The sequence below is a fragment of the Etheostoma cragini genome, chromosome 15 (assembly GCF_013103735.1).
Source record: "Etheostoma cragini isolate CJK2018 chromosome 15, CSU_Ecrag_1.0, whole genome shotgun sequence".
Classification (NCBI taxonomy): Eukaryota; Metazoa; Chordata; class Actinopteri; order Perciformes; family Percidae; genus Etheostoma; species Etheostoma cragini.
Genome location: NC_048421.1, coordinates 5,065,521 through 5,091,707, shown reverse-complemented (window position 1 = coordinate 5,091,707; position 26,187 = coordinate 5,065,521). Strand labels below are relative to the sequence as shown.

Sequence of the window (26,187 nt, the reverse complement as noted above, 5' to 3'; positions counted from 1 at the left end):
GATCTGAAATCTTTGGACTCCTCATCTTTAAGGTCCTTATCATCGTGTCCTGATCTCACCCCCTTAACAGTTTCCGAGTAGCTTAGTTGGTTGAGCGTAACCCCATGTGAAGATGTTTATTTCTTAATGCAGAGGCCCATGGTTTAAATCTGACCTGTGGTAGGTTTCCTACATGTCTTCTCATGTCTGAGCTGGTGATTAAAGGTGGAAATTCCAAAAATATAATCTTTAAAAAAAGAATTCAGCTGTCTATGGCAATTATGTTTACTAAACATCTTGAGTGTGAAAAACAACAACTTGGGGGCGTCTCACGGATTGATGAATTTAATAAAAATAGAAGCATATCTGTTCAATGAGACACGTGAGGGACGGAGATGTTTTCACACGTTAGAATGTTAAAGTTGGCTTTAATAGTTTCTACCGTAAACAAAAATCTATACCTCAGCAGCTCTACCCACCAGTGATACTAGGTCTTGTGGTGTAGTCTAATGTATTGTAGTGGGTATACTGTACTGTATATTGGCCAGAATATGCCTTTGGAGGGAGGGGGGCATATCATAGTCGGGGGTCTGGTTGTCCTCCCCCAGGGACGTTTTCAGCGTCCATTCGGATACACTTATGCACCAATTTACGGTGGAAAAAAAGGGATCACAATTAAAAATATATCAAAAATATGATAAAAAATATGTTGTTGTGGGTCACTGGGCATTTCTAAGTGCGTAAATGGAAATCCTGGAGCTTTCTTAGTGGGTATACTGCGTTCGTCATCACATAGACTAGGTATTAACCTTTCAACCAGAGAGGCAGCAAAACACTGCTTTTCAGCCTGGTGTTAAGCAGGGTTCTGGAAGCCATCTGTGAACAAAACACTGACATAGTCGGTGTTTTAAAAGACAAAAGGAAAGAGTCTTTGCAATATAAATACCAAAAAAACACCTGAATGAGTCATGTTCACCTTATCATTAATCTTCCTCTCTCTGTTGCTTTTCTGACTTTTTACCTTCTCTCTGAATTTTCCTTTAAACTCAGTCCGTCTGTGTTGCCTGTTTTTTTTTTTCTCCCTTTTTCTCTGTTGGGATATGAATCACTGCTAATGTTACAGATGCAATCTTAGAGTGTACTTAACCTCTGGCCCAACCATCCACCACTGTTTCCTATCCCTCTTTCTTGTTCTTCTTCTCTCTCTCTCTCTCTCTCTCTCTTTCTCATTCACACAGAAGAAGTGATTCATACACAGTGTAAACAGAAAGTAATACACACATTTACAGAAATATGCATACATGCAGACACCAAATGGAGAACTCATCTCTACTTTCTTTCCTTCTTGTGATGCAAATTGTGTTTGGCACATGTCTCTGTGTATCCACATCACCCACTCAATATGGGTTTCCGTCTCTGTGCGGGTGTGTGTGATACTGTAATTTACAGGGCACAGCTCTAATTTTATCATTCCATTGTGAACGTGTCTCCTCAGTTTTTCCTGACGTTGTTGCATGTGTGTGGGTCTCTGTCTGAGTGTGTATGTGTGTGGGCTAGTTTAATCTGACGATGCAAATGATGTTTGACGTTCATGAAATGTTTAATGAAGCCATGGCCAGAGGGCAGGCGCGGAGAGCTGCATGCACATAAAACATAAACACACACAGACACGCACTAAGCCACGCACCTGTGCATGCATGCACACAAAAACACAGATGTGGGTAGATGTGCACACACATCTGCAAATTTGTATGTGCATTTCATACAGTTACACAAGTACAGCTACACAGGCACATGCATTTTGCACACACATGCATGCACACACAAAGGCATTATTAAAGGTCCCTGTCACACTAAACAAAGGTGACAAAAAAGCACTGTCTCTGACAACCCGTTCACCATCCCTCCATCCTGAGACTGTCAGCACCTGAAAAACAAAAGCTTTGGTTGCTTGTTTAAAAGCTTATAATGAACAGTGTTTATTGGTTTACTGACTTGTTGAGTTTTTAAACTTTAAACAATTTTCAGTGTTGGCAGAAGTTTAGAAGCTGATATCTAAAAACACACAAATTTTTTGTGCGTTCAGTAAACTGAGGCTTTAATTTGAGTCATTTGAGACCAATTCATGCCTTGAGCCTCTGCCATTTCAATATGTTGCATTTGCTTTCAGACATATTAAGCACTGTTTTAACCTTTCACACTGTCTAGGCTTTAGGGGTTCTGTGATTTGTTTGGACCACCGGTCCAAAAATCAGGTCCACAAGATCACAGTGCAGCTTGGTTTTTATTTTGGCTGACTATTCAGGAATTGGTTAGACTGCCTGGTTGAGAGCTGAATACAATTAGCCACCTCACAGAACAACAAATCCTGCAATGTACTGAAGCCTTAGCATTGTATTTAAGAAAAAGTTATCCTTGAGGTCTGATGAATAAAGGGGATTGGAACTTGCTAGGGGCTTCAAAGGGGGAAAAAAAGCAGTGTGGTTATCAAATAATAATGTATGGCATATCTATGCTGAGTGCACATTTTCCCAAGTGGATCAGCCTGATTATACTTGATCATTTGTCAGCTATAAGAATATTACAGGTTTTTCTTCACTGCTTAGATGCATTGAGAAATAAAAAATAAAGAAATCAACACATCCGAAACGGTATTCCAGTTAGCAAAACATAAATTCTTGCTCCAAATGATGTTCTGTTCTCAAAACAAAAAACTGTACAATCAACAAAATCCCATTTGTGTTTTGAAGGAAAACCCTGAAACCTAAAAGCTCATTGCTCAAGAAAATCAGACAGTTTGATGGAACTTCAAATTGCCAAATACTACGTTATATAAATATAACGCAACAGTTTGTTGCCCCACCTTATATTCACACACTGTATTTTACAGTTGCGTTTCTTACACTCTGCTTCCAGTTGTGTCTCTTTACATTTGTTGTCATATACCACTGCATATTCTGATACTGAAAATGAGCAGAAGATTCTCAGGTGAACTCTGTACTTGTGTTAAATGATTCGCACACATTGTGAATGGAACCAGAAATGATTGCATTACTGGGCATCACTCATCCATTCACGTGTAGAACGTGTAGAATTAAATGGTAGAGTAATTAGTCTGAGATTTGAATGCACTGTTAAGGAGACGTTTAGAGGAAAAACACTACTAACTGGCTTCTAAAAAAGTCCCCATTAAGATAAAAAATAAACACCCAAAGGAGTTTTCCTTGCCCGCAGTTGAGGGTCTAAGCTTGTTTTAATATAATATAATATGTAAAGAGTGTAAAAAAAAAAGGGAAGGAATATATAAACACAAATCGCTGGAGGATTTCCAGTTTGTCTCCCCTCCCCGCCTGCTCCCATGTTGTTTAGGTGCCTTTGAGTGCACTTAGCTCTGAACTGCTCCAGCTGAGATGCTTGTTATTAACAGTGAGGTGCCGCTCCCAGGTGTGAATATGGCTATCTATGAGTGAGAAAAAACAGGCTACATGCTCAGCAAACCCTGCGTAAGTAAATCAAATTTTTTTTAAAGTCCAGTGGGGAAATGTGTTGTGGAAGGTAAAGTAGTAGATTCACTTCTTATTTGTCCTTGTCGGGTTAGGCAGCACCAGGACTGCAACCCTATAAGGAAAGGGTTGGCGAAGGGACTGTACAGAGCTTGTTTCTCACAGTAACTGCATTTACCATGAGACTATCACACACAGATATACACGAAGACAAAATGAGACAGAGGCAGTAAGAGAGTGCTGAGAGAACCCAAACCGAGCAAGATAACTGAGTGGAGCAGGTGGGAAGAGAGAGAGGAGATGACACTGATAGAACAAAAAGAAGTGAAATGCATGTGGAGAGGAGTCATTAATCGTTGATATGCCCCTTCCTCTTTTCTTCTAAATTGCCTGCTATTTATAGGCTGTCGTCGGGGCTGCACCCAGGTGACGAGTATGTTCTCGTTGGTCCAGAGAGAGGTCAGAGGTCAAGTGATTTAACTCCAATCGAAGACCGTGTGTCTGCTATGAGTGTGTGTGTGTGTGTGTGTGTGTGCACGTGTGTGCATAAGTGCGTGTGTGTTGCCTTATTTAATTCTTTATCAATTTGCTGAGAATAGTCCCATTAAATGGTGATTCTGCTGCCTCTGTGTGTGATTCTCAAGCTTGGATAATGAAGCCGCAGGAGACACACATTCAGAGAACAGTTACATCATTTCACACTCCCTCTCCCTCTCACACACACACACATATGTGATATACTGTAATGTAATGTTCTTTACATCAGGACAACTTTTCAGCTGCTGAAGCTGTTAGTAGAGTAACTAGTGGTTTGTGCACATCAATTCACTTGACACTTTTGTCTCAAAAGTACAACAACATTTTTCTAATAAAGCCCAGTGGAAGGTCACTATGATCTTATAAAGCAACAGGTTGAAACTAGATGTCTTAAAAAATTACAAAGTAAAGGAAGGCCCAGTCAGGGAGCTGAGTTGGGCCATCAAAAAAGCTCCTCATTTTGGATGTACTGTAAATGCATGTTTAGGTTCTCTATAGGTGCTCTAAGCAATGTATTTTAGGCTGCAACATTTTTTGTCACATACAACAAACATCTCATCATTATCCGCGAGCTGCCTGTCCCCTGAACACACTGTAAAAAAACACTGCCTCTGTAGACAGCCCGGGGTCCACAAACAAACTGCGCCAACCTGCACCACCAAACATAAACAGCAAATTTCGAGCCAATAACCAACAAGAAGGATTTGGGGGTGGGAGGTAATTGTCGGGAGCACGAAAGGGAGGGAGAGGGGACGGGTTGAGGAGGTGGGAGGGGCGAGCTAGCCTAGTTTTGTTTGACAATACTTTGAAGTGAAGTGAGAAGTGCTGTCACCCAAAATGGCTTAGAGCACCTTCAACATATGACTTATCTGCATAAGGTTTACAGAGAAGGAACAAACAATACATTGAAATTTAAATTCTTTCTACTGAAGCATTCCCCCGTACCTCCATGGTGTGCTACTTGGAGGAGTACAGTATTTTTTTAAATAAAATCTTTCAAGGTTGTCTTTCATATTTTAGAATAAGGAAAATGCTGAATCCTCATCCCGCTAAATTTACAATGCGTTGGAAGAGCCGACAGCTCTTACACAACAACTTTTCAGGGAGCGAAATTCACGTGGAGGCTTGAAAAGTTTCCCACTCCCTCATCAGTGTCACAGCTCGGTTCCATGCCAAACTTGGCCTGCCAGTGTCCTGCAGGGACAGATGTTGTCATGACAACCAGAGTGCATGTGAAGGCCAATCAGATAAAAAAAAAAAAAGGCCCACGTCAGGTCCCATGATGTCTGCGCTTCACTTGCCGTAAAGCGTGTGTGTGAGAGTGTGTTTGTGTGTGTGCGTGTGTGTATGAATGTTGAGTAACAACAAGCCTTCTGGCTGTGGAGTCCATCTTGGCTGTGTCATCGTATACTGACCTGTCTGTGATGATGGTATGTGACACCCCTCTCTCTGCCTGTGTGTCTTTTTTGTTTTATGTCACATTAACACTTTTCCAGCCTTCTTTTGCATTGATTATATTGTATGTACATGATCAAAAGAAATGTGTGACTTTGTGTACAATCTTATCTTCAAGATCAGTTTGTAAGTGTGTGTGAGTGTGTGTGTGTGTGTGTGTGTGTGTGTGCGGGCGCGTGTGTGTTTTTCCTAGCCTGCGGGACTTGTGGCAACTGGAAGCCTGTTTGTTTTGCGGTTGTCATTGATTATGTGGACAATGATGCTGCTTTAATTGCATCTATGAAAATGTATCCTGACAGCATGACTGTGTGTGATTGCTTGCAAGCCTGTGGGTATTCTTCTTCTCTACACGATGTGGAAAGTTTGCTCCTTATACGACCTCAAAGACTCCCAGGAAAAAACTAGGGCACCACAGTAAGTACACATTGGCATACACACAATCCCACACATGAACACATACTCAGCAGATTCATAAGAGCCTGGCTGAAGCACATGTACATGTTTAATGTGGTTCAACTGTGAAATAAGTGCAATTTGATGTTTGCTGTCATGGTTCACAGTGCTTTTGTAAACAGGTTAAGAAACATCTTGTATTTAAAGTTTAAAATATAATCTAAGAGATACTATTTTATGCACACACGTTCTTCAAATCAGTCATGCTGAGAAACTAAGAAGCCAGCAGCAGACAACACAAAGAAATATTTTATATATTCAGATGGTATTCATCCCAAGAACATTCCACACTAATATTTAATACATTTGATTCCTCCAGCAGAGTATATGTAGCCAGCTTTAGTTGGCTGAAATGGTAGAAACACCACAACTTAGAAGTGGAAGTGGACTTAATAGCTCTGGTTAGGTACGAATTGGTCTCCTAACATTGCGTTATAACAAGGACCCAATCAATTAGTGAATAATTTCACCTGTTTCGTGTTGTTGTCTAATGCACATATCCACTAAATAACAAATTACTATAGCGGTCGGTGCTTCAGCTAACATTATTTTACTTCACAGAGTGACAGCTCCGGACCCTAGAGGTCCTGATTCAGAACTAAATGGAGAGATTCTGAATCTTTAATATTTCCCCATGCTGCTGATCATTTACACTTTTAGATATTTACAGTAACTAGCTGTTAATAAGGTATTTGAGACATAACCATTTACAGTCAGTGTTTTCAAAAGTCACACTGACTTTAATTTCATGTATACTCTCCATGGCCAAAAGTACTAAATAACGGAAAATGAAATCCATATGGAACAGTTTTTTTGTTCCAAGACCATGGGAGGTAACATGCAGCTATAACAGCCTCCACTCTCCTGGGAAGGCCCTTCACTAAAGTTTGGAACCTGGCTGTAGGGATTTGCTCTTGTTCAGCCATAACCGCGTTAATCCCAGTCATAGGCGTTGATTTTGGTGGGGGTGGTGGGGACGGTAAGGGGGACACGTACCTATCCGATTTCATCATGAGACATTTCTTACCTACCACTTTTTTTTGAAAACCTTGAGCTTAATTTCATTAAAGAAAAATAAAATAAAGTTCATCAAGTTCACATAAAACTCTTGAGTGACAAGTGCCAACAGATCTAATTACCTTCTCTGTCAAAAAGAATGACAGGTTGGGCTATTCATTTAGCCGATAATAAGATACCGGCACTAACTGTACATGTCTGCTTGGTGCTCTGATGTCCTGTCTACTTCTTTTTGAATGATGCAGAGGTAAAATTCTGACAACCGATGTTCCGTCTGCAGCACAATATTTTTTTTTTTTTATTTGTCAAATGAGCTGACAGCTTAGTTTGGACAGGGAACAAGGCATCGTATGATCATATGATCATATCTCTAGGCTACCCACTCTGTCTGGTGATGAGCCGAGGTATCGTAGACGAGAAAGTGATTTTAGCCTGCATACAGTATAAAACACCATACCAGGTTGCAAGTGCCATAGACTGTAACTTTACAAAGTGATATTGTTGTACACAGCATGGATCTGCAGACTACTGACACAAAGTTAAGAGACAATATGTTTATTACTCTAGATATGCTAGTATTTTGGCTAGGTCTTGTGCATTTGCACACAAGTGATCTGCTTTTTATCTCTTGTCTTGCATTAATGTTAGCCTTAGCCACCAACTTACTAAGTTACGGTTTAGTGGAGTATAGTGGAGATGATTGTGGAGTAGTCAGTGTCTTGTTTATTTATTGCTTGAATCTATTGTTGAATTTGGGAATAGTTGTGATGTGTATAGCTTTCATCTGTGCAACACATTTTTGCTTTTTCAATCTTGGCGAAATTTTTTGTGTAGAACTTGCAGAAGTTGTGTTGTGTGTAGATATGGTCAATTGTACTGGGAATTAAACTGAAATGACAAAATGCATAGCCATTTACTCACCAAACTTCAACATATAGCCTATGGAAGGCCATGCCTATTTTCCTTTCACATGTAGCGGACCATAGTGAGTCATATGGCTAATGCTTTTTGAAAACGTAATAAACGTGTTGGACTTCATCACATTTTTATTCATTTGTATTAGTCAGCTACACGACAGAGTCTTTCAAAACAGGATGTGCGGGAAAGAGGAAAAAAATGAATGAGTCCTTGTACCCGGCACTTCTGAATGTTTCTCTTTCCCCAGCTCGTTTCAAACTGAACTGACGTCCGTGGTCCCAGGGAAGTCAAGTTCTTTCGTACCAAACTTGTAAAACCACTGACCTCGCTCGAAAAGACCTTCCAACACCTGTTGCCAAAGTTAGCAGCACAATATTGTCTAAATAATGTTTAAGATTGGAATTGCTAGCCCAAACTTTAAACAGAAGAGCTCAAACAATGGTGCACTTTACTCCATTTACACTTAGCCACTTCATGCATCTTGGTAGGATCGGACAATTTATTGGTAGCAAATGTAAATGGACCAAAGAAGCAAAGAGGGACAGAAATCAAACACATTTTAGCCAAGACACAAACCTAATCTTCCATTCACCAGGTGTAACAATACAAACCCATGGGATAAGGCTAGCTGAAGTAACACTGAAAGTAAAGGACAAAGCTCCAGGGTGTTATGCATTTATGATCATTTTGGCCACTGAATGATGTGTGTAGGTGATGGAGCGATGCTTTGGCTAGGCATAAACAGGGCAAAGTGTTTCATTTTGTAGTTTGTAGTACAGCAAGTAATATCAGGTGAACATGATGGGTGCTGGGTAAGAATTAGAAGCCTGTTCATCCTCCCCTCCGTCTTTCCCACGTCCCGTCCTCCCCACTTTTCTCTATGTCCCCCCATTCACCCTCTCTTCTTCTAAAGTCAAGAGTTCAGTCTTGTATACAACCCTGCTAGCTATCTATCATGGAGCTTTTGGGGCTTATCTTCTTAATAGTTATAAGGTTTATACGTAGGTGTGTGTGTGTGTGTGTGTGTGTGTGTGAGTGTCACACTGTGCATCATATTGATGTAGGATTTGTGATCTGTCTTGTTGTTTTGTTAGATGTTGTCATGTTTTCACTGGAACAACAGATCTAATGGCAAAACATACTGTATGTTAAAATTTTTACTTGATCCTAACAAATAAAATGAATAATAATAATAACACGGCATTGGCCACTGCTGTTCATTGAAGCGATACGTCAACTCGACCGCTATTTTAGAGAGGAAATACAGGAAGGAGGGAGACACAAAACAAACACAAACACAGCAGCAACAACGATGTCTGAAGCTCACAAACAAGACACACAGAAACAGCCACAGACAAACACACAAACAAATAAGAGCCATTGACAGGGAGACCGGCATAAGACAAAAGGGACCAAGCACACATAGAAGTGAGAAGGTTGTAGCACAAATCTACAGCATGGATTTCATGTTCACAGTGGTGAGATATGTCCTATGAATGAAATTATAGTGAATCTGCTGATGGACTGGATTGCATGATACTTCTGCAACGCTAGACCATACATCATGCCAGTCAAGATCGATACTCAGGGCTGGGCAATCACGTGCTCAGGTCCTCTCAATTGGAAGGCCAGAGCGGCCAGATATCACCAAGGACTGATAAAGCCTCTGTGCCAAACCACCGTTTTTTGGCTGCCAGTAAATAACTTCCGGATAGGATGGATGGGCAGAGCCCTCTGCCAGCGAACACTGTATGCCTTGAGTGCTGATATTAATTGAAGGTTAAAGAAAAAAGAGGAACGTGGTAGATCAATCAGGAGTGCTGTATTGTTGAATAATGGAGAACATGTCTGCCAGTTACAAGCTATGTGGCAATATGTTTCAGCCAATCTCCAAGTTTTAATAAGCTCCAATGAGCTAACGAGCTAATGGGTCCAAAGAGTAGGTGGCACGGTTTACTGGAGATATTGGCAAAAAAGAAAGTCATGGAGTGACCAAGGCTCTATCATATCATTTTCTAAGGTACGCCAGCAAAGAGACATATCTGAGTCAAACCAGGTAACAAAGGATCAAGAATAATGTTTAAAGTTGGGAACTGTGAGGCCACCATCCTCTTTCCTCTTTTGAAGAGTAGACATCTTAAGTTGCGGCCATTTACCTTTTCAGATCAATTTAGATACTGCTGATTGTGATGTATGCCAATAACCAGAAGGAGGGCAGAGAGGTAGCATAAGGCTCACCAAATTAATCCTGGTTAAAACTTTAATTTTAACCACAGACATACGGGCTTGAATCAACATGGGGAGACGCATCCATATTTCAATATCCTTCAAAACGTTATTCAGAGCAACAGAATAGTTATGCTTAACAATCTGGTTTAAGCAAGGGAAAAACCTCCATGTCTAAATATTTAAACTGCTTAACAATGGGGATGTTAGCAAAGATTGATTGAATTGCGAGCAGGAGCATTTAAATGAAGCAGTGCAGACTTTGACAAGTTAATTTTAAAGCATGGTAAGCTTCCATACTCGTAAGGGGTTAAAAAAAAAAAAAAAAAACATTGTCCGCAAATAGTGAGAGGTGATGTTGTGCATATTGGTGACACCCTAATCGATTTGCGAATCAGACAACTACCTTTTGAAATGTTTATTATAACAGCAGAACATAGTGTTTGGCAGATTAAGTAGCCCCCCCTAGCCGGAGCCTGGTGGTTGGGCTGAAAGCAGGCAGCGATACAGGTGAAGGGCAGCAGCAGCATTGGCAAGGCCAATATGGGGAAAGTGTGCAGCTTAAATAGACCGCCAAAATGAGGGTAAATGATCAGGAGAGTGAGTCATGTCACATGTCACATGTCTGTACAGCAGTGCAGCTCGAGTTGACTGCCTGAACTAGCTCGCAGGCGTCTCACCATTTATGTCATTATCCAGTCTGTGCTCCACTGCTTTATTTACCTAATTAATTTTCTGAGTGAATATTTCTACATGGCAGCGGATATTCCTCTGGCTAAATCTGTAATTTCTTCATGTTACTTGATATTTGTCTTCCTCTAAGACCAATAACTGGTCTGCAAATGTTTTCTTTTCTCTCTCTCTCTCTCTCTCTCTCTAATGCTATAGACAGGATGAGTGTAAGGGGAAGCAAAGGAGATACCTTCCAACCCACACATTAACCTGTCAGACTATAGAGATTGGCTGCATGCTCTCACAGCGACTGCTGCTGCGACTCTTATAGTTGTTATAAAAGCTATTATTTTAGCTTGCATTTGGATGGAACCTTCTGGGGATGGTGGGCTAAATCAAATATTCATGATAGCAAAGAAAGGAAACATCAAACTCTATATGGGCATTCTTTCAGCCCCGCAGTGTACACACACACACACACACACACACACTGTGTGGTAGGGAATAGAGAACAAGACATAAAATCCTTTATGTCATTAGATAGTAGGCATTCTATGACTGAAGTTTCAAAATCTTACAAGGGTTTTTGGTTTTAGCTTAAGAAATTAAACATTTGGGCTGCTTTCACACATGATAAACTGGAACAATGTTGATGAATCATTAATTGTGTTCACTGTGTGTGTGTGTGTGTGTGTCACAGACTTACTTGTCGCAAAACTACAAAACTCAATAACTAGTTTCTTCACTCAGTGTTATCTGTCAAGAAACCCAGCTTGACATTTTGATTCCTATGTCCATGTCTCCTTGCTCAGAGAGCCTGAAAAAATGAGGCTTATACATTTAACGTTTTACTTTTAAAATCTTGCTTCTTGAAATATTCATGCAAAATCTTGTCAAACAAGGATGTTGCATTAACACTCTACTAGCGTGATCTTTGCAGCCTTCTGCTGCCCACTGCCTCTTTTACTCCCATGTTTGTGTTTTATTTATTTTTTTAAAGCAGGTATATTTACGGCAGTATTTAAATAGACCACCAACATATTCCCTGTAGTCATCTGAAAACATAAATAACAATTCAGAAGAGGGGATATATACCTTTTAATAGTAATAAAATGTGTTAGTTTAGCACATTTTATACAAGAAATGCAGCACAGTGCTATGTAAAAAGTAAATTGAATGACAAATAGACAGAATGAACATAAAAACCAGTATAGAATAATGCAATTTATGGAAAATAAAACACAATGAATAATTATAATAAAGTAAAGGTAAAAATCTTTGCCAATACTAGATAGATTTCTTACCGACAAAATTCTGAAAGCATTTCACCTCACGTGGTAAACAAATGAAGTTTTCTACGTTTTTCGTCCTCTCTTCTCACTCAAATTGCACTAGAGCCTTGAGGGTTGTGAGGGGGAACATTGGCTGCTCCTTTGTTTCACGACACTTTGAAAGGCTCAGACCAGACAATGGTTTAAGTGTTGCGAGAACAATGTTGTGACATTTGCAGTCTAGACCCAGGGTTAGAGCGAGCTAACGTGAGCTTTACTGGGGCTGGGAGGCAGATTTTTCTTGAAGTAGTCAGCTGTAAGACTTTAGATTTAATAAAACTTGATCTGTGTATTCTGATAAGCATACTCAACAGCCATCTAGTAGATTCACTTCATTATTTAGTCTGACATTGAATTCGGTTGCTAGCCAATGACGAGTGCACAGAAGCTGTGGTAGCAGGTTTTGGGAGCTGTTAAAGCTATAGTGCGTAGTTTCTGTCACCCACATGAGGAATTCTAAGTAATGACAACAAAACTGTCAGCGCGTTCACATGATACGAGCTATACGTGATCGTGCACTACCCCTACCCCTCCTCCAAGCTGTTGCTAGTAGCCAAGTAGGATTTTTTTTTAAACATGATGGAATCTTCAAAATGTCACCGGATGACAAAATCTTCTGAACATAGACATATTGAGAAAGAGAGAAAGAGTTGTGTCAGATCATTTCTACTGAGGGGAGAACTTCCACTCTCCTGATACTTTCGCCTTCTGAACTGGATGCAGTTCCACTCTGGTTCCATATAAAGGCGCTTACTGATGATCGCAGAATGAATGGAGTCTATGGAGCTTTACCCCTCAAAATCCACTCTTCTCAGGATATCATTTTTTGTCTAGTAATTTGAATGTTGCTTTCCAAAGGAAGGCTTAGAAAATACACACTGCTACGTGTTAGATTTTTTTGAAGTCACTTTTTGGTTCTAAATAGCCTTGTAAAATGTAAATGACATCATACTCATCGTATGGCCAGAGAAACTGATTTACAGCAAGCTCCCAGGCACTTCCTTTTTCCTCATTTGGCAATGACTTGAATCTAATTGGACGTTCATTAATATTTAAAAGCTACGCAATATAGCTTTCCATACAGTAAAGTTTCTCACATGAATCCAAGAATTTGCCATTTTAAGAGTAAGTTAACTTAAAGCATCTTGAATAGCTGCATCAATTGCATCCACTGATTGGCTCAGTTGCAGCTTATAATGATCATAACACCAGATCTGGAAAAAAATCTGATATCGATATCTGGAGCTATAGGCTTTTATTCTAAAAGAGCATGAGGTAGACACTTAAAACATATCCTCATTTATAATTACGAATATGGCCAATATAAAAGTGTAATGCAGCAGCAATGGATTAACTGTAGCAGTGATTTGTAGTACCAGTGGCCCATATGGATCCATGGGTGGCCGTGCAAAATGTACCAGAGAAGCCTGCTGCATGCTTAGAAGAACTAACACACACACACACACACACACACACATACTTCTGTACACTACCACACATGTACAAAATGAATTGTGTGCAAAACCTCAATATTTCATCATATTTTCCCCCTAACGACCAATGCTTTTTAACACACAAGATTTTTCAAAAATGATTACATTAATCCATGTTACTATAAATTCTCTCAGAGGCTAAATGGAGGGGTGCAAGAATAACCGGACAAAAAATTATTTAAATTAAAATTAGTTGGACGTGAATTACTCAGTAGCTAAATTATGTATGATGTGTGAAAAGATGTTTCGGCAAAATGTGTTGGTATTATGTTTATGCAAGTTAAAATTAAAAAAAGAATGAAAGACGAGGATAAAAAAAAATTGTTTGTGAAAAAACACCAAAGCTTGTCCGTGAGCAAAAGCAACAGTGTGTATACGTCATAGGGCTGTAACAATATGCAATATAAAACCAAACACAGATCAGCAAACCTGTTTTGCGGAATGAGAAAACAGAATCGCAACACACCTCTTCCAACTCAGAGTTATCCTTCCCGTTAGTGGTGGGCGATACTGCAAAATTTGGTATCGATCCGATACCAAATACATATAGATACCGATACCAATACGATACTTTTTACTTTTTACAAAAATACTTTTGTGTAGGGGAGAGCATTTCATTATTTCTGAGGTGAATGAATGATCAATTCTTTAGGCAATATTTTTTTATTAGTGTATTGAAGTGAACAAAATGATTAGTTAGTAGGCACTGTAGGATGAATACAAACCGAATTTTACAGCCTTTTTAAAAAAAGAAATAGAAAATAAATAAAGAATAACAAAAATGTTGCGATGTCTTATTCTTGAGCAATCACACTAACTAATGCACAAGACGCGATATGACATGACTAACATAATATTAGCCTACTCGCTACCCGGGTATTCTCTGCCTTTCTGAAATGACTCTCCCAACGAACTCTGTCTCTGTGCCGGGGGTCTGGAAGTGGATTGATTTCCCTCCTCATTTCTTCGTTTTTGTAGATCAGCATTTTCCTTGTCATGTGTTTTTAAGTGTTTGTATAGGTTTGTAGTGTTGCCACAGTATCGAATGCTCTTTTTACACGTATCACAAGTTGCGGTATTATCATTTAGTGCCGTAAAATAGCTCCACACAACACTTCTCTTCCTCTCGGCCATCCTGATCTCTCATTCAATGTGCTATCAGTCTCGCTGCTCCTCTGCGCATTGTGTCAGTGAGTCACGTGACGACACAACAACGAATCACAGCAGAGGAGCAGGAGGGGGAGGAGGAGCAATGTGGGCCAAGATGTGAAAGCGCCGTTTGCTCAGGAATGTGGAAGACACAAGCAAAGTATAGTGAACGTAGAGGAGAGATATCGAAATTAAAATATCGATTTAATTACAGTTGTATCGATCAAATACCAATACCAGCGTTGGTATCGATACTATCGATATTTAGATCGATCTGCCCGCCCCTACTTCCCGTCCAGATCCAATGCTACCACATCTTTAAATCACTATTAGTATTTGTCCTTTTGGTGCCTTATCTCCCTTTTGTCGGGTAAAATTGGCTAACAGTAAAGACGGCTAAAAGCAAAGGGGAAACCGGTACTGCTAACAGAGGTGTAATGTTACGATTAGCCGCTGTTCTGACTCAGGTGCCTGAGACTGTTTCCCAACGGTTCAGTAAACTGCAGTTAGCGTCCTTAGCACAGGAGTTAAGTGCTGACCGGGCTGGGTGCTAGCTGGTTGGGGGCTGACTGTGGATCTGTCCCCGGTTGGGGGCTGTTGTCAGCTCTCATTTCGGCTGAAGCCTTGAAAGAAACTAGCCGCTAGGAGAGTGAAGCAGACAGACAGGGTGTGCTAACTGGCTAAATTACCATTATGTTAGTCGTCTATCTACACAGTTAATGTTACTGATAAATTCATTGGCCCATAGTTGTTAACCGTGGTCAAAACTAAAATAACTGAGCGTGTTTAACGATATCGTAATCTCATGTTACCCACCAAGAATTAGCTTACGTTATAGACCAAACATTGATTAGCATTAGCTACTTATCAACCAGCCCCTTTACAGTTGGCACCAAAGCACTTTTCCTCTTTGGTTAAGTTAATGATCCACTACAGCCATTTTGGAAACATTCTTTTAAGGTGCAAAACAATCATTGGTATTAGATTGATCTATACTGAAATCAATCAATATCAATGAATAATGTCTCTGTTGTTCTCTGTGTTTTGCTAAGGGACATGTGATCATGTGAAAAGAGAGATTGTATGTGTGCATCAGGTTTTCAGATGTGCTCAATTGTTGATGCCGTTACTGTAAATGCTTCGTTGTCGATGGCCAGCCTGTCACTTCAAATGACATGCTCTAAAACCCACAGGCACATGTAAAAAAAAGAAAACACGCTCACACAGCCTGTCACCTGTCTCCACAGTGTACACAACTAGGTCATCAACACAAGAATAAGACACGAACACAATTTATGCCCCATTAAAAATACATGAGAGCCAACTTTAAAGTACTTCCATTTAAAAACAGCCACTTACAAAAAATAAAAAACTAGGCCTACAGTACACACTTACACAGCAACCATTCTACACCAGACATGGAAAGTAGCGCAGTGGCTACTTCAAATTAGATTAAAACATGTCTCTTTTTACATCCAAGCCAGAGCACTTGGAGGAGAGGAAGAGATGATTGGTGAACTATGACCTTAGTCTCATTTACATATTTTGAGGCTGATAAATGCTTATTATCCCCATGCCGCAGCGCTGACAATTTGATCAAATCACAGTGCTACAATCGCAAAGCCGTCTGGCAAAATAAAAATAAATACAGGTTAGTAGGCCTGTGTCACGTGATTGGCTTAAACAACCTTTGTGTCAAATGAGAAATCCCAGAAAAACCTTGAAGCTAACTTCTCTTGACCCTCCTTCCCTTACCGCCTGCCACTTTACTGAGAGAAGCACACATGGGAGTCATTTTTTCCCGCCCCATTCTTTTCACTTCGTAACCACTGAAATGACTGACTGTGCAGATATGCAACCTCAGGCAGGTATGCATGACTGTCTGGTAATGAAAGTAAAACAGCTGCAGCCTAATATTTAGACACACTGCTGTGTTTTAGTAATTTATTGTGTAGCTCCTAATATTGCTGGTAGAGGACGGGACACAGTAATTACCATAAAAAGCTGTAACAGTGATAATAATTCCACTTTCAGAAGATACCAGTCTTAGAAAAGTGTGCAATATTTAATGACCACACCGGAGACCAAAAAACTTTGTATTTAGAAAGATAATAAATGATACACATTTATTATTTATTATCAGTTCTTTTAACAACTATAGAGAATAGTAAATGAATTAGGCTAATATCAACACTATTATCATTTGAACTGGCCAAACCACAGCTTTATCAGTCACCTTACTACAAAAGTCGAATTGTCTCAATTAACTAATTGCAGTGCCCATCACTTAATGCATATCTTGTTAGCTCCAGGCTTATTCACCCATAACACATTTTTACTGCATTGCCTGCTCACAGCATGACATCTATTCATTAATATCTAAAGTACTCTGGCTTACCGGATGCCATCCGGCAGGCATCACCTTCTGTTGTCTTCCCTATCTATTTTATCTTTCACTGGCAGATTTTATGAGGTGTTGGTAGCTAGCTTATTACTGTAAGCTATCATTAGCTACATGAGAACAAACGCTCCGGCTGAATTTTTTGATTCCAGCTGCTACAATGGGCTACCACACAGTGGGGATATACTACCAATAGTGAATGGGCTAGTTAGCCTGTTATACTATCGTTTGCAGTTTACGTTTGAGCAGAGACGCAAAGAGTTTAATCCAATCTTTGCACGTTTTCTCTGGGTTTTTGGTTACTTGAGCCCCATCATATACATCTCTTCGCCACATGAAAAAATCCAAATACTGTGGCCTGTTTCAGTTGCTAAGGCTATGATTGGACAATCACAACCTCTAGGGACATACGCAGCTCCCAGATAATCTTAATCATTTTAGTGACCCCTCACTTTTTGTTAAGCTTCTAAAACTGTTGATGCACCGTGACCTTTACAACATATGGGTAAATCAAGATGAGAATATGAATAAATAATATGCATACATAATTTCAAACAGAAGGTGACTCATGCGTGAAGGATTTTGTTTGGTCTTTTCTTAAACGCTGCTCACCTCCACTTATTGCTTTGGTTTCTAGTGAGTGTGTATGTGTCCATCTGTTTACACCTGTTTCAAGGTCCTTGTGTCCTAGAGGTATTGTTTTATATGACATGGGGGTATGTCATTTTTAATATAATTTTTCAATAAGCTGCATTCTTTCAGAAAAACTGAAAACTGCTTTTAGAGACGCAACCCTGAAATCCCATGGGAGAATGGAAGTATTGTGAGTCCACGTGTTTTCTTCTAATCAAGGTACAAATATGCAAGAGGATATGCATTGAAATGTAATTTGTACAAACACACACTCACACACAATAAACTAGTGCCTGCACCAGGGCCTGGCATGCCATAGCCTGTTAAGCATCCCCCTCTAGTGTTACATCATTAGAATACAGTGGCGGTGATGCAGTTTAAAGTGTTGCAGGGTGTTGGGAGTTAAGGGTGTATCCTCTCTTCTGTCTGTCCATTTGCCCATCAAACAAGATATATGACCAAGACCACCAGTCTTACATAGGTTGATGCCTCTGATTTGGCAGTGCGTATCAAAACTGGTATATTGAAGTGAGATTGTGTAACTATAAAACACAACCTTACATATTTATTTAGATAAGATCTGGGCATAAAGGATGCAATACTACGGCCAGAGACAATTATATTGGATGATTGTGTAAAACCCTTCATTCATTTGTAATAAAAGGTACAATGCTAATTGACTAAAAATGTGGTTCAATCCAGGACAAGTTTTCAAATATAGTGTCTTGAAAACAAGATTCATATTTTTGTTATTTGTTTGACAATATAAAACAATACATTCTGAGTCATTAATTTGCAATTCCATCCATGCTCTTGTAAGTAGAAATGTGTACACTACCATACTCAAATTCAACTCAGTGCAAGTAACTCAAGCAACCTAAAATTCCCATGTCCAACGTTCTCCATAATGATCCTTGACTCCACTGGAAAGGTTAATAGAGGAATCGCTAAACGGCATCAAGCAAGTGTAATATGTAATTAAACTTAAAGGAACATCAGTTTAACATTTTGGGAAGCTTATTTGTGGAACCGTGTAGGACGTCTAAAGCTATACCAGATTTTATTATATGTCGGATGATGACAAGGCCACCTTGGAACATTTATCCAAAGACTGTTTAGGAAGTGTCAGTAGTACCTTTTCCACCACTGTACATGAGGGTGCCCCATTGGCCACGACAACACTGGACCACACAAAGAAATGGAACACCGGCAGGATCCCCTGAACGGTGAAGGGAATTATGGTAAAAACACAGGCCCGAAGGCCAGGATAGATTTCACTCCACTTATCTAACCACTCTAATTCCTGCCGTCTGTTGATGAGATTGTGATTGTGATACCAGAACTCAATGATCAAAGCTGAATATATACAGTATGTATTTTTAAATAGATATTGAATTTTTCTAAACACATATCTGCCACTTTCACACATAAGTAACCGTTCCTCTTTATCTTTGAAATTCACTCAGAGCCAGTACAGACACAGGCGTACACACGCACGCGCACCCACACACTCTAATAAATTACTGATATTCAATGCTTTTACTTAACATTTCCAACAAATATCAAAGGTGCAAACAAAAAAAAAAGTTAAAGCAGATAAAAAGGGATTATGAAGGAGACAACTTAAAGAAAGAATGCAGACCGGATCTTTTATTTTTATTTTATGGAGGCTGAGTCATACAGTGTGGGAAGAATTCATTAGACAAATCCTTATTGTACCAGTATATACCACATATAGTCTGCAGTGGGCCTGCTGTGCAAAGCACAATGGAACACCAATTGTTAGTCACCACAGACACAGACTCACCACGGGTCTTGATACACCAAGTAAGCATAAAAAATGCATGTTTTGTCAACATCACATTTCATTAAAAATAATTATATTTTTACACTATGTCAGTAGCTTCAGGTCAAACCAAAATTCTTCATGTTGGTCCACAATGATGGGAAATAAAGGGTAAACATCATAAATAGTGCCATGAACTTTGTAATGGAAAAATAACTAATGCATTTACTCAATGAAACTTATGTTCAAATATAACTTTTGAATTTTTCTTTGTGTATCTGGCTGTACTCTGACTGAATTTGTAACGTGGCAGTTTAATGATGTGATAAGTAATAGGGAAAGTCCTGTTTGGTACAGAGAGTGACTTTCGACACAAATTAGCTCAATCTGCCAACAAGACATATTGTTGACCTATGCATATGGCTTGACAGGCTTCAAATGTATGACAAGCATATTGTCCAACATGGGGCGAATAACTTTGATGAGTATTATTGATGCCATTTGCTGTGAACAAGTTCTCTATTCATTGTAGAATCAAACCATACAAATCCTTTTACAATGACTTATAAACTGGGTTTGTACTCTGCGCTGGACTTTTGCTCTGTACTTGCATGTTTGCATTAAAGCTATAGTGCATAGTTTCTGTCTCCCCCATGAGAAATTCTTAGTAATGACAACAAAACTTTCAGCACATTCACATGATACAGGCCTTCGGTGACAGCGCACCACCCCCCACGCAGTTGCTAGAAGAGGTAATTATCTTTGCTTGATTTTTGCGCTCGAAAGACACAATTTTCTGAACATAGCCATGCTGACCAATACACAGAGAGTTGTGTGGAGTTGATAATTAGCTTTGTATCAACTCATTTGGCAATGGATTGAATGTAATGGACGTCATTAGAAGTTACGCACTAAAGCTTCAAAACCATACCAAAGGAAACAAAAACTATCCATGCTGTTTTGAGTGAGATACGGTTTCTGAATGTCCTCTGCCTCCAATCGCAGAGTCAGCTGTTCAAAGTCGGCACGGCTTTCTACGTCACTAGCCAAGACGAGGTGGCTAACTGTAGCATGCTTGTGCTAGCATGCTAGCTTGTTCTCAATGGCAAAACACTGCTACAACACACACTAGTTCACCATAATCTACAGAAGAACTACTCACATGTCCCTGTTTTGCAGGTAGCCAACCATGTTTAGAAGAAGTCTCCCAGCTAATCCTGCCTTGTACTGACCAAAGTTGGACAAAGAGTTATCTGATGTAATCTTACCTGGCTACTACATGTGCGGCTCCCAACAAAGATAGTATAGAAGTGAGATGTCTCACTCTGCAGTTAAAACAGAGACCTAAACCTACAGGTTGAAAAGAGGATCCGCAGCAATGTGCATTACAACAAAAACATGGTGTTCTAAAAATGAAACCATGTAAACCTATACTGGTACAAACTCAAAATACAATTATGATTTGGAAAATGAGTGTCATATGGGCGCTTTAAAACCTCCTCATTTAAAAGTGTTTCTGTTCAAATTTCCACCACACACTTCAAATCAAACAAATAAAGAATCTTGCAAATTCATCTTGGAATAAGTGAGTAGACAGCGTGCATACCCGAGTGTCTCCAGACTGTGGCTCTCAATTTTACAGGAGGGAAGGGTCTGAGGAAGCAGGCCACCATTCTGCCAACACTTCACTTTAAAACTTTAAAGACCTCATTTGCCCCCTCATCACTGTCTCTGCTCCACCTCTGCATTTTCTATCAGGCTTCTCTGCACATCTTTTTTTTGTTTGTTTTTTTACTCGCCCTCATTTCATAAGCTCTCCTTGCTCTGCAGTCAACTCTAATTAGGGCACTGTGAGTGCCTGTATGTGTGTGTTGGTGTGATTGTGGGTTTTTCCTTTTTAAGTGGTCTTAGGAGGCTCATCACTCTGCTGTGCTTCCCCACTGGATACTGCTGGTTGAGGAGACACAGACTATTGCTGATGCTGGGAGCAGGCATTCGATCGAGGTCTAACGACTCCCTTTACAGTTGCAATCCCACTTCTTTATGCACAGCATAATATCAAACTGTGCTTGACCAACAGCCCAAGCAGACATGCAGACGTTCTTTGTCTATGTCACCCACTCCCGAGTAAGTAAACCTCAAGTATTGAGTGTAATAACCACATATGCAGTCAAATTAATCGTACATTTAATTATGCACCACATTTACAAAATGATAAAAACTGTCCCAAAAGAAACTTGTCTTTTATTGTGTCAATAGTCTTTTAAAGGGGACATCCTGTATTATGCTTTCCCATATTTTCTGTCATGTATACAATGTTCAATGTTCAAATAATGAGGTATACGCATTTCAGAGAAATCCCTGTGAGCTAAAATGTTAAGATTTCTGTTCTGAATGCTACAGTTTCAACAGTTTTTTCTACTCCCAGCTAAGTATTACGCAGCTCTAAGCCAGCCTGCTGTGATTGGTAATCTGCTCCAGGCAGGAACTATTAAAGTGTGATGATTTTATGCTACAGAGGTCTTAACTTTGCTGCCAATATGTTCAATATTCCCCAAGTGTGGGGCATGTTATTGCTAAAAAGAAATGTCCAATTGGGTAGTTTGGTTCAGAAGCCTTTTACTGCAATTTTTAATGCTAGAACATGCTGCTTCGCTCCATAATATAACGTTAACGTCCGGCAAAATATTAAGTAACTGCATGCTAACGCCACTTAGCTGTAGCTAATCTTGATGGCCAATGTTGGTCATTTCGGGTCAAATTACTGCTGAGACATGTCCCATAATTCAATTCAATGTATAGTATTAATTCACAACAAGAGTTACCTCGAGACACTTTACAGATAGAGTAGCTCTAGACCAGACTCTAAAAGCCTTTATATCGATAATACTGATTTTTCACGATACAGAGTCCTGCTATACGCAGTTGCAGTAGTTGCAGCTGAAACTAGTTTGCGGAGCAAAGCGTAGATTCCAAGAAAACACCCAATCAGAACAGACTGGGCTATGTCAAGAGGGGGGCTTCAAGAGAAGGCACTCCTACAGAGCATCTCATACAGAGGGTGAATTACATTAAAGCATGTAAACATTTTCTAATACAAATACCAAATACAAGTATGAATCTGAAAATGCAATATAACACCTAAGTTTATTGTCTGTCAGTTTTTGCTGCAGTAATGAGAGTCAAGCCTGTTCAACAAAGTGTGATTAGTGGGTCTTTGGCCAACTTTTTTTTACAGTAGTACAAAGCAGGTAGATCACCATGGTAACCGAAGTTTTCAGGGCTAAACTGGAAGGATAACATCAGAATATCAGATCAAAACCTGCCAACAGCCCAACCACTTGTCGACAGAGCATCACACACTTGTAGTAGTTTGTTCATCACCAGACAAAAAAAAAGAGCAAAAAATGACTAACTCTATATTAGAGTAGACATACTTGCCACTTACACGTGTACAGGCTTAGTTTTACTTTTAATAATTGGAACTACTTTCCAGTTTCTACAGTTCCATGTTCTTTTCTAGTTAAGTGGTTATATTGCATACAATTCACCTTGTTGAATATCACTTTTTGGCTTGAGACCAAATTTTCCTGCAGATATGGCAGTTTCATTAAGTACTCCATTCATGGTTGGGAGGATGTTGCTTGTAAGTTCACCTCGTCTACATGAACGTGCTCATAGCTGGAGTTAACTGAGCCAGTTGATAGATAACCTGCGCGGTTATTCAGGATCAGTGAGGCCAGGAAACCCATCGAGTGACAGCTGACCTAAAGTTGGTAGGGTTGCTCCCTTTAAATCCGTGTTCAGGCTGTTAGCACTCCAGGTGACTGGCACAATCGTACCACAAGGCCAAGGCAGAGTTCTGGGAGGTCCGCCATCTATTGAATCTCTGGATCTTTACTTGATCCTCTAAACTGGATCTCACTCAAACAGAAGACCTGGTCTGATTTAAAAACAGACTCATCTCTTTGAAATATTTTTCTCATCTTTCATCCCGTGTTTTTTACGATACCAGCTTATTCAGTTCAGGGTTGCAGGCAGGTCGGGGACTATTAAAGATCAACTTGTGCCAATAGTACATGCACCTCAGCACATTATCGGCCACTACAGAGACCCAAACCTGTATTTGTAGAACATTTTTAATAAGGTTCAAACATAATGACAAATAAATGATCACAAAATAAAAAGCATACAAAATGAGAAATAAACCCAAGCAAAAACACTTCTGTTATGCTATCTGTAATCGCCGTTATTTAGAGGTACGTCTTGCATTAAAACTGGCAGATGTTAGGTTGGATACAACTACGTGTTATTTCTATGAAATAGCCCTTTAAGGTACAGCCAGGTCTCCATGTCAGGCTCACAAACTGCCCCAGTTTTGAGTGAGTATTCTAAGTCTCTGTTGTGACAAATAGGGATTGTGTCCCGTCTTCTTCACTTACACATACCTCGAGGTAGAGCAAGAGAGTGACGTGACTTTTGACTGCTGCCAGCTGGCAAGAAATCAGAAGTCCATCACGCAGGTGGAAAAATTTGGAGCAGCAAGTAAGACCACCATCATAGCTTAGTGTATAAATAAGCACTACATTCTTTGTAAAGAATATAATTTGGCATAAAATAGAATCAGATAAACTTCACATTTACAAACAATACACAGAATTACGGTATAAACAGTGGCATAAACATATTTATTACTATTACAGTTATTGCCACTTAAATTTAATATAAAACTCATTTCAAATAACATTCAGAGTAAAATCATTACCATTCACAGGGACAGCTTATACAGGAGTGGTTGCGGACATGGCTTTTAGTCTGACCAGCAGTCAAATAATCCAAAGTATTCAATTATTTATTTTAAACTGAGATAGGCAAGAAACTTTTACTTTTACTTTTTAAATGAAAAAAAATGGAGAATACATTTAGACATTGTCAACTTCATACGCTCATTAAAAATGTATTTAAATTCACATTACTTAATGTTTGTGTTTCACCCAATTTCTTCAAGTGAAAGGACAACGCATGTTTATTTATGGCAGAGAAAACAGTTCTTTAAACATGGTCCATTACACTTCCATTGGTACTGGAACACTACCTAGAGGACAGCAGTATTCTACTTCTGGTTTCTAAATTTGTAATGCTGCCTTTAAAAAAATAAACAATAATAATAAAAATCCCTATCTTCCTAACACTGCTTTGGCTGTCTCTAACTTGACTCCATATCCTTCTCCCAATTTATCAGGTACGATTGCAGTTATAACTTTACTGTAAGGTCCGTACCGGCCAAACTTGTCTTTGCCCACCACAGCGACACACATCTTGTGCCCGGGCTTGTACTTGGTGATCAACACACACGTGGGCAGAGGGATAGCCTTCACCTCACCAGCCGTTCGCCAATTTGGGAAGATGTTGCTACCCTTAACCTTCTCCATAGTCATGAAGACGCTGCAGTAGGGACAGAGAGAGAAAGAAAACAAGAATGGGTAAAAAAGCAATTAACTAAAAAAAAAAAAAAAAAAAAAAAAAAAAGACTGGATGCTTGTCTGGGTGGCTGAGCAATGATGGAAAGATCTAGATGTAATTGTAATGTATTTGTATATACGTTGTTATCCAGTGAAATTACTGATTTAGCCGAGATTGTGAGGGGGGGTTAACACGACTGCATGTATCCGTGTCACATTCTCATTCGGATCTGATCCAACAATTGCCTCAACTGTATTCCTAAAAAGCAAATAGTGACAAAATTAGCGATTTTTTCAAACCATCAGGAAAACACACAATATATAATCAAACATATTTATAGAAACGGCTAAAGAAAAGGGTCTTTAGAATGGCAATGTAGTTTCAAAGCCCTTCCTGATTGTTCTGTCGACAAGACTAACGTTACTTGCGTGTACTGTCGACATGAATACAGTTACCACCGGAGTACACTGAGTCTTTAATACCACTTGAGCCTGAAAAACTTGAAAAGTATCCCCTTTTAAAATAACATTTAGAACAGATTTACTGTGAGTTACAGAGTTACTATGGACAATCATGCAATTAAATATTTTAAATCAATCGCTAGCCCTAATTTGAAGAAGTCATTATGAAGATGATTTTTACAGCTGCATTTGAAAAGAGCCATGGGAATAAGACAAATGGCATTTTTCCATTTCATGGTACCTGCTCAACTCCCCTCTACACAGATTTTTTTTGGTTTTTGATAACAGATAAAAAAGTATCTGGTATTAGCAAACAGGTACTCCGTTAAAGTGCTGAGCGAGCTGAGGCAAAAAGCGCGGGGCACTGCGGCCTAGTCAAGCCAAGTAGAGCTGATAATAGCGATGGGTAGGCGCCAAATTTTATGTGAAAGAGGCAGTCACTTAAAAAAGGTAAAAAGTAAATTCTTGTTGAAGGTTCAGAGGGGTGATTTTATCCAGAGGGTAGCAGGGCAGAAACCTGCCTTCTCACCTATAACTGTCCATGGGCGGCGCAGAGGGGTCTTCCTCCTCCACATTCCACAGCACAGAGAGGCCAGGGGGGTGCCTGATGAGAGCCACACGTACCACTAGTCTCTGGGGGATGTTGTATAACGCCGCATCCATGCTCAGGATGGAGGGGAAGGGGGTGGGGGGAAGAGGAGGATACAAGG

At 39.6% G+C, this 26,187-nt stretch overlaps 1 protein-coding gene and 1 long non-coding RNA gene across 2 annotated transcripts; one reads left to right on the top strand and one right to left on the bottom strand.

Moving 5' to 3' along the window:
* Nucleotides 1–4,100: 4,100 nt before the first annotated feature.
* Nucleotides 4,101–14,134, top strand: LOC117958350. The gene is made up of 3 exons (XR_004659701.1): nt 4,101–4,112; nt 9,801–9,805; nt 14,083–14,134. It is a non-coding gene; the product is annotated as an uncharacterized LOC117958350 (long non-coding RNA).
* Nucleotides 14,135–24,208: 10,074 nt separating this feature from the next.
* Nucleotides 24,209–26,181, bottom strand: atf7ip2 (activating transcription factor 7 interacting protein 2). The gene is made up of 2 exons (XM_034894630.1): nt 26,007–26,181; nt 24,209–24,998 (listed from the first exon to the last, which is right to left on the bottom strand). Exons 1-2 carry the CDS (start codon nt 26,138–26,140, stop codon nt 24,731–24,733), a joined length of 402 nt encoding a protein of 133 aa, XP_034750521.1. The 5' UTR covers nt 26,141–26,181; the 3' UTR covers nt 24,209–24,730.
* Between the last annotated feature and the right edge of the window lie 6 nt (nt 26,182–26,187).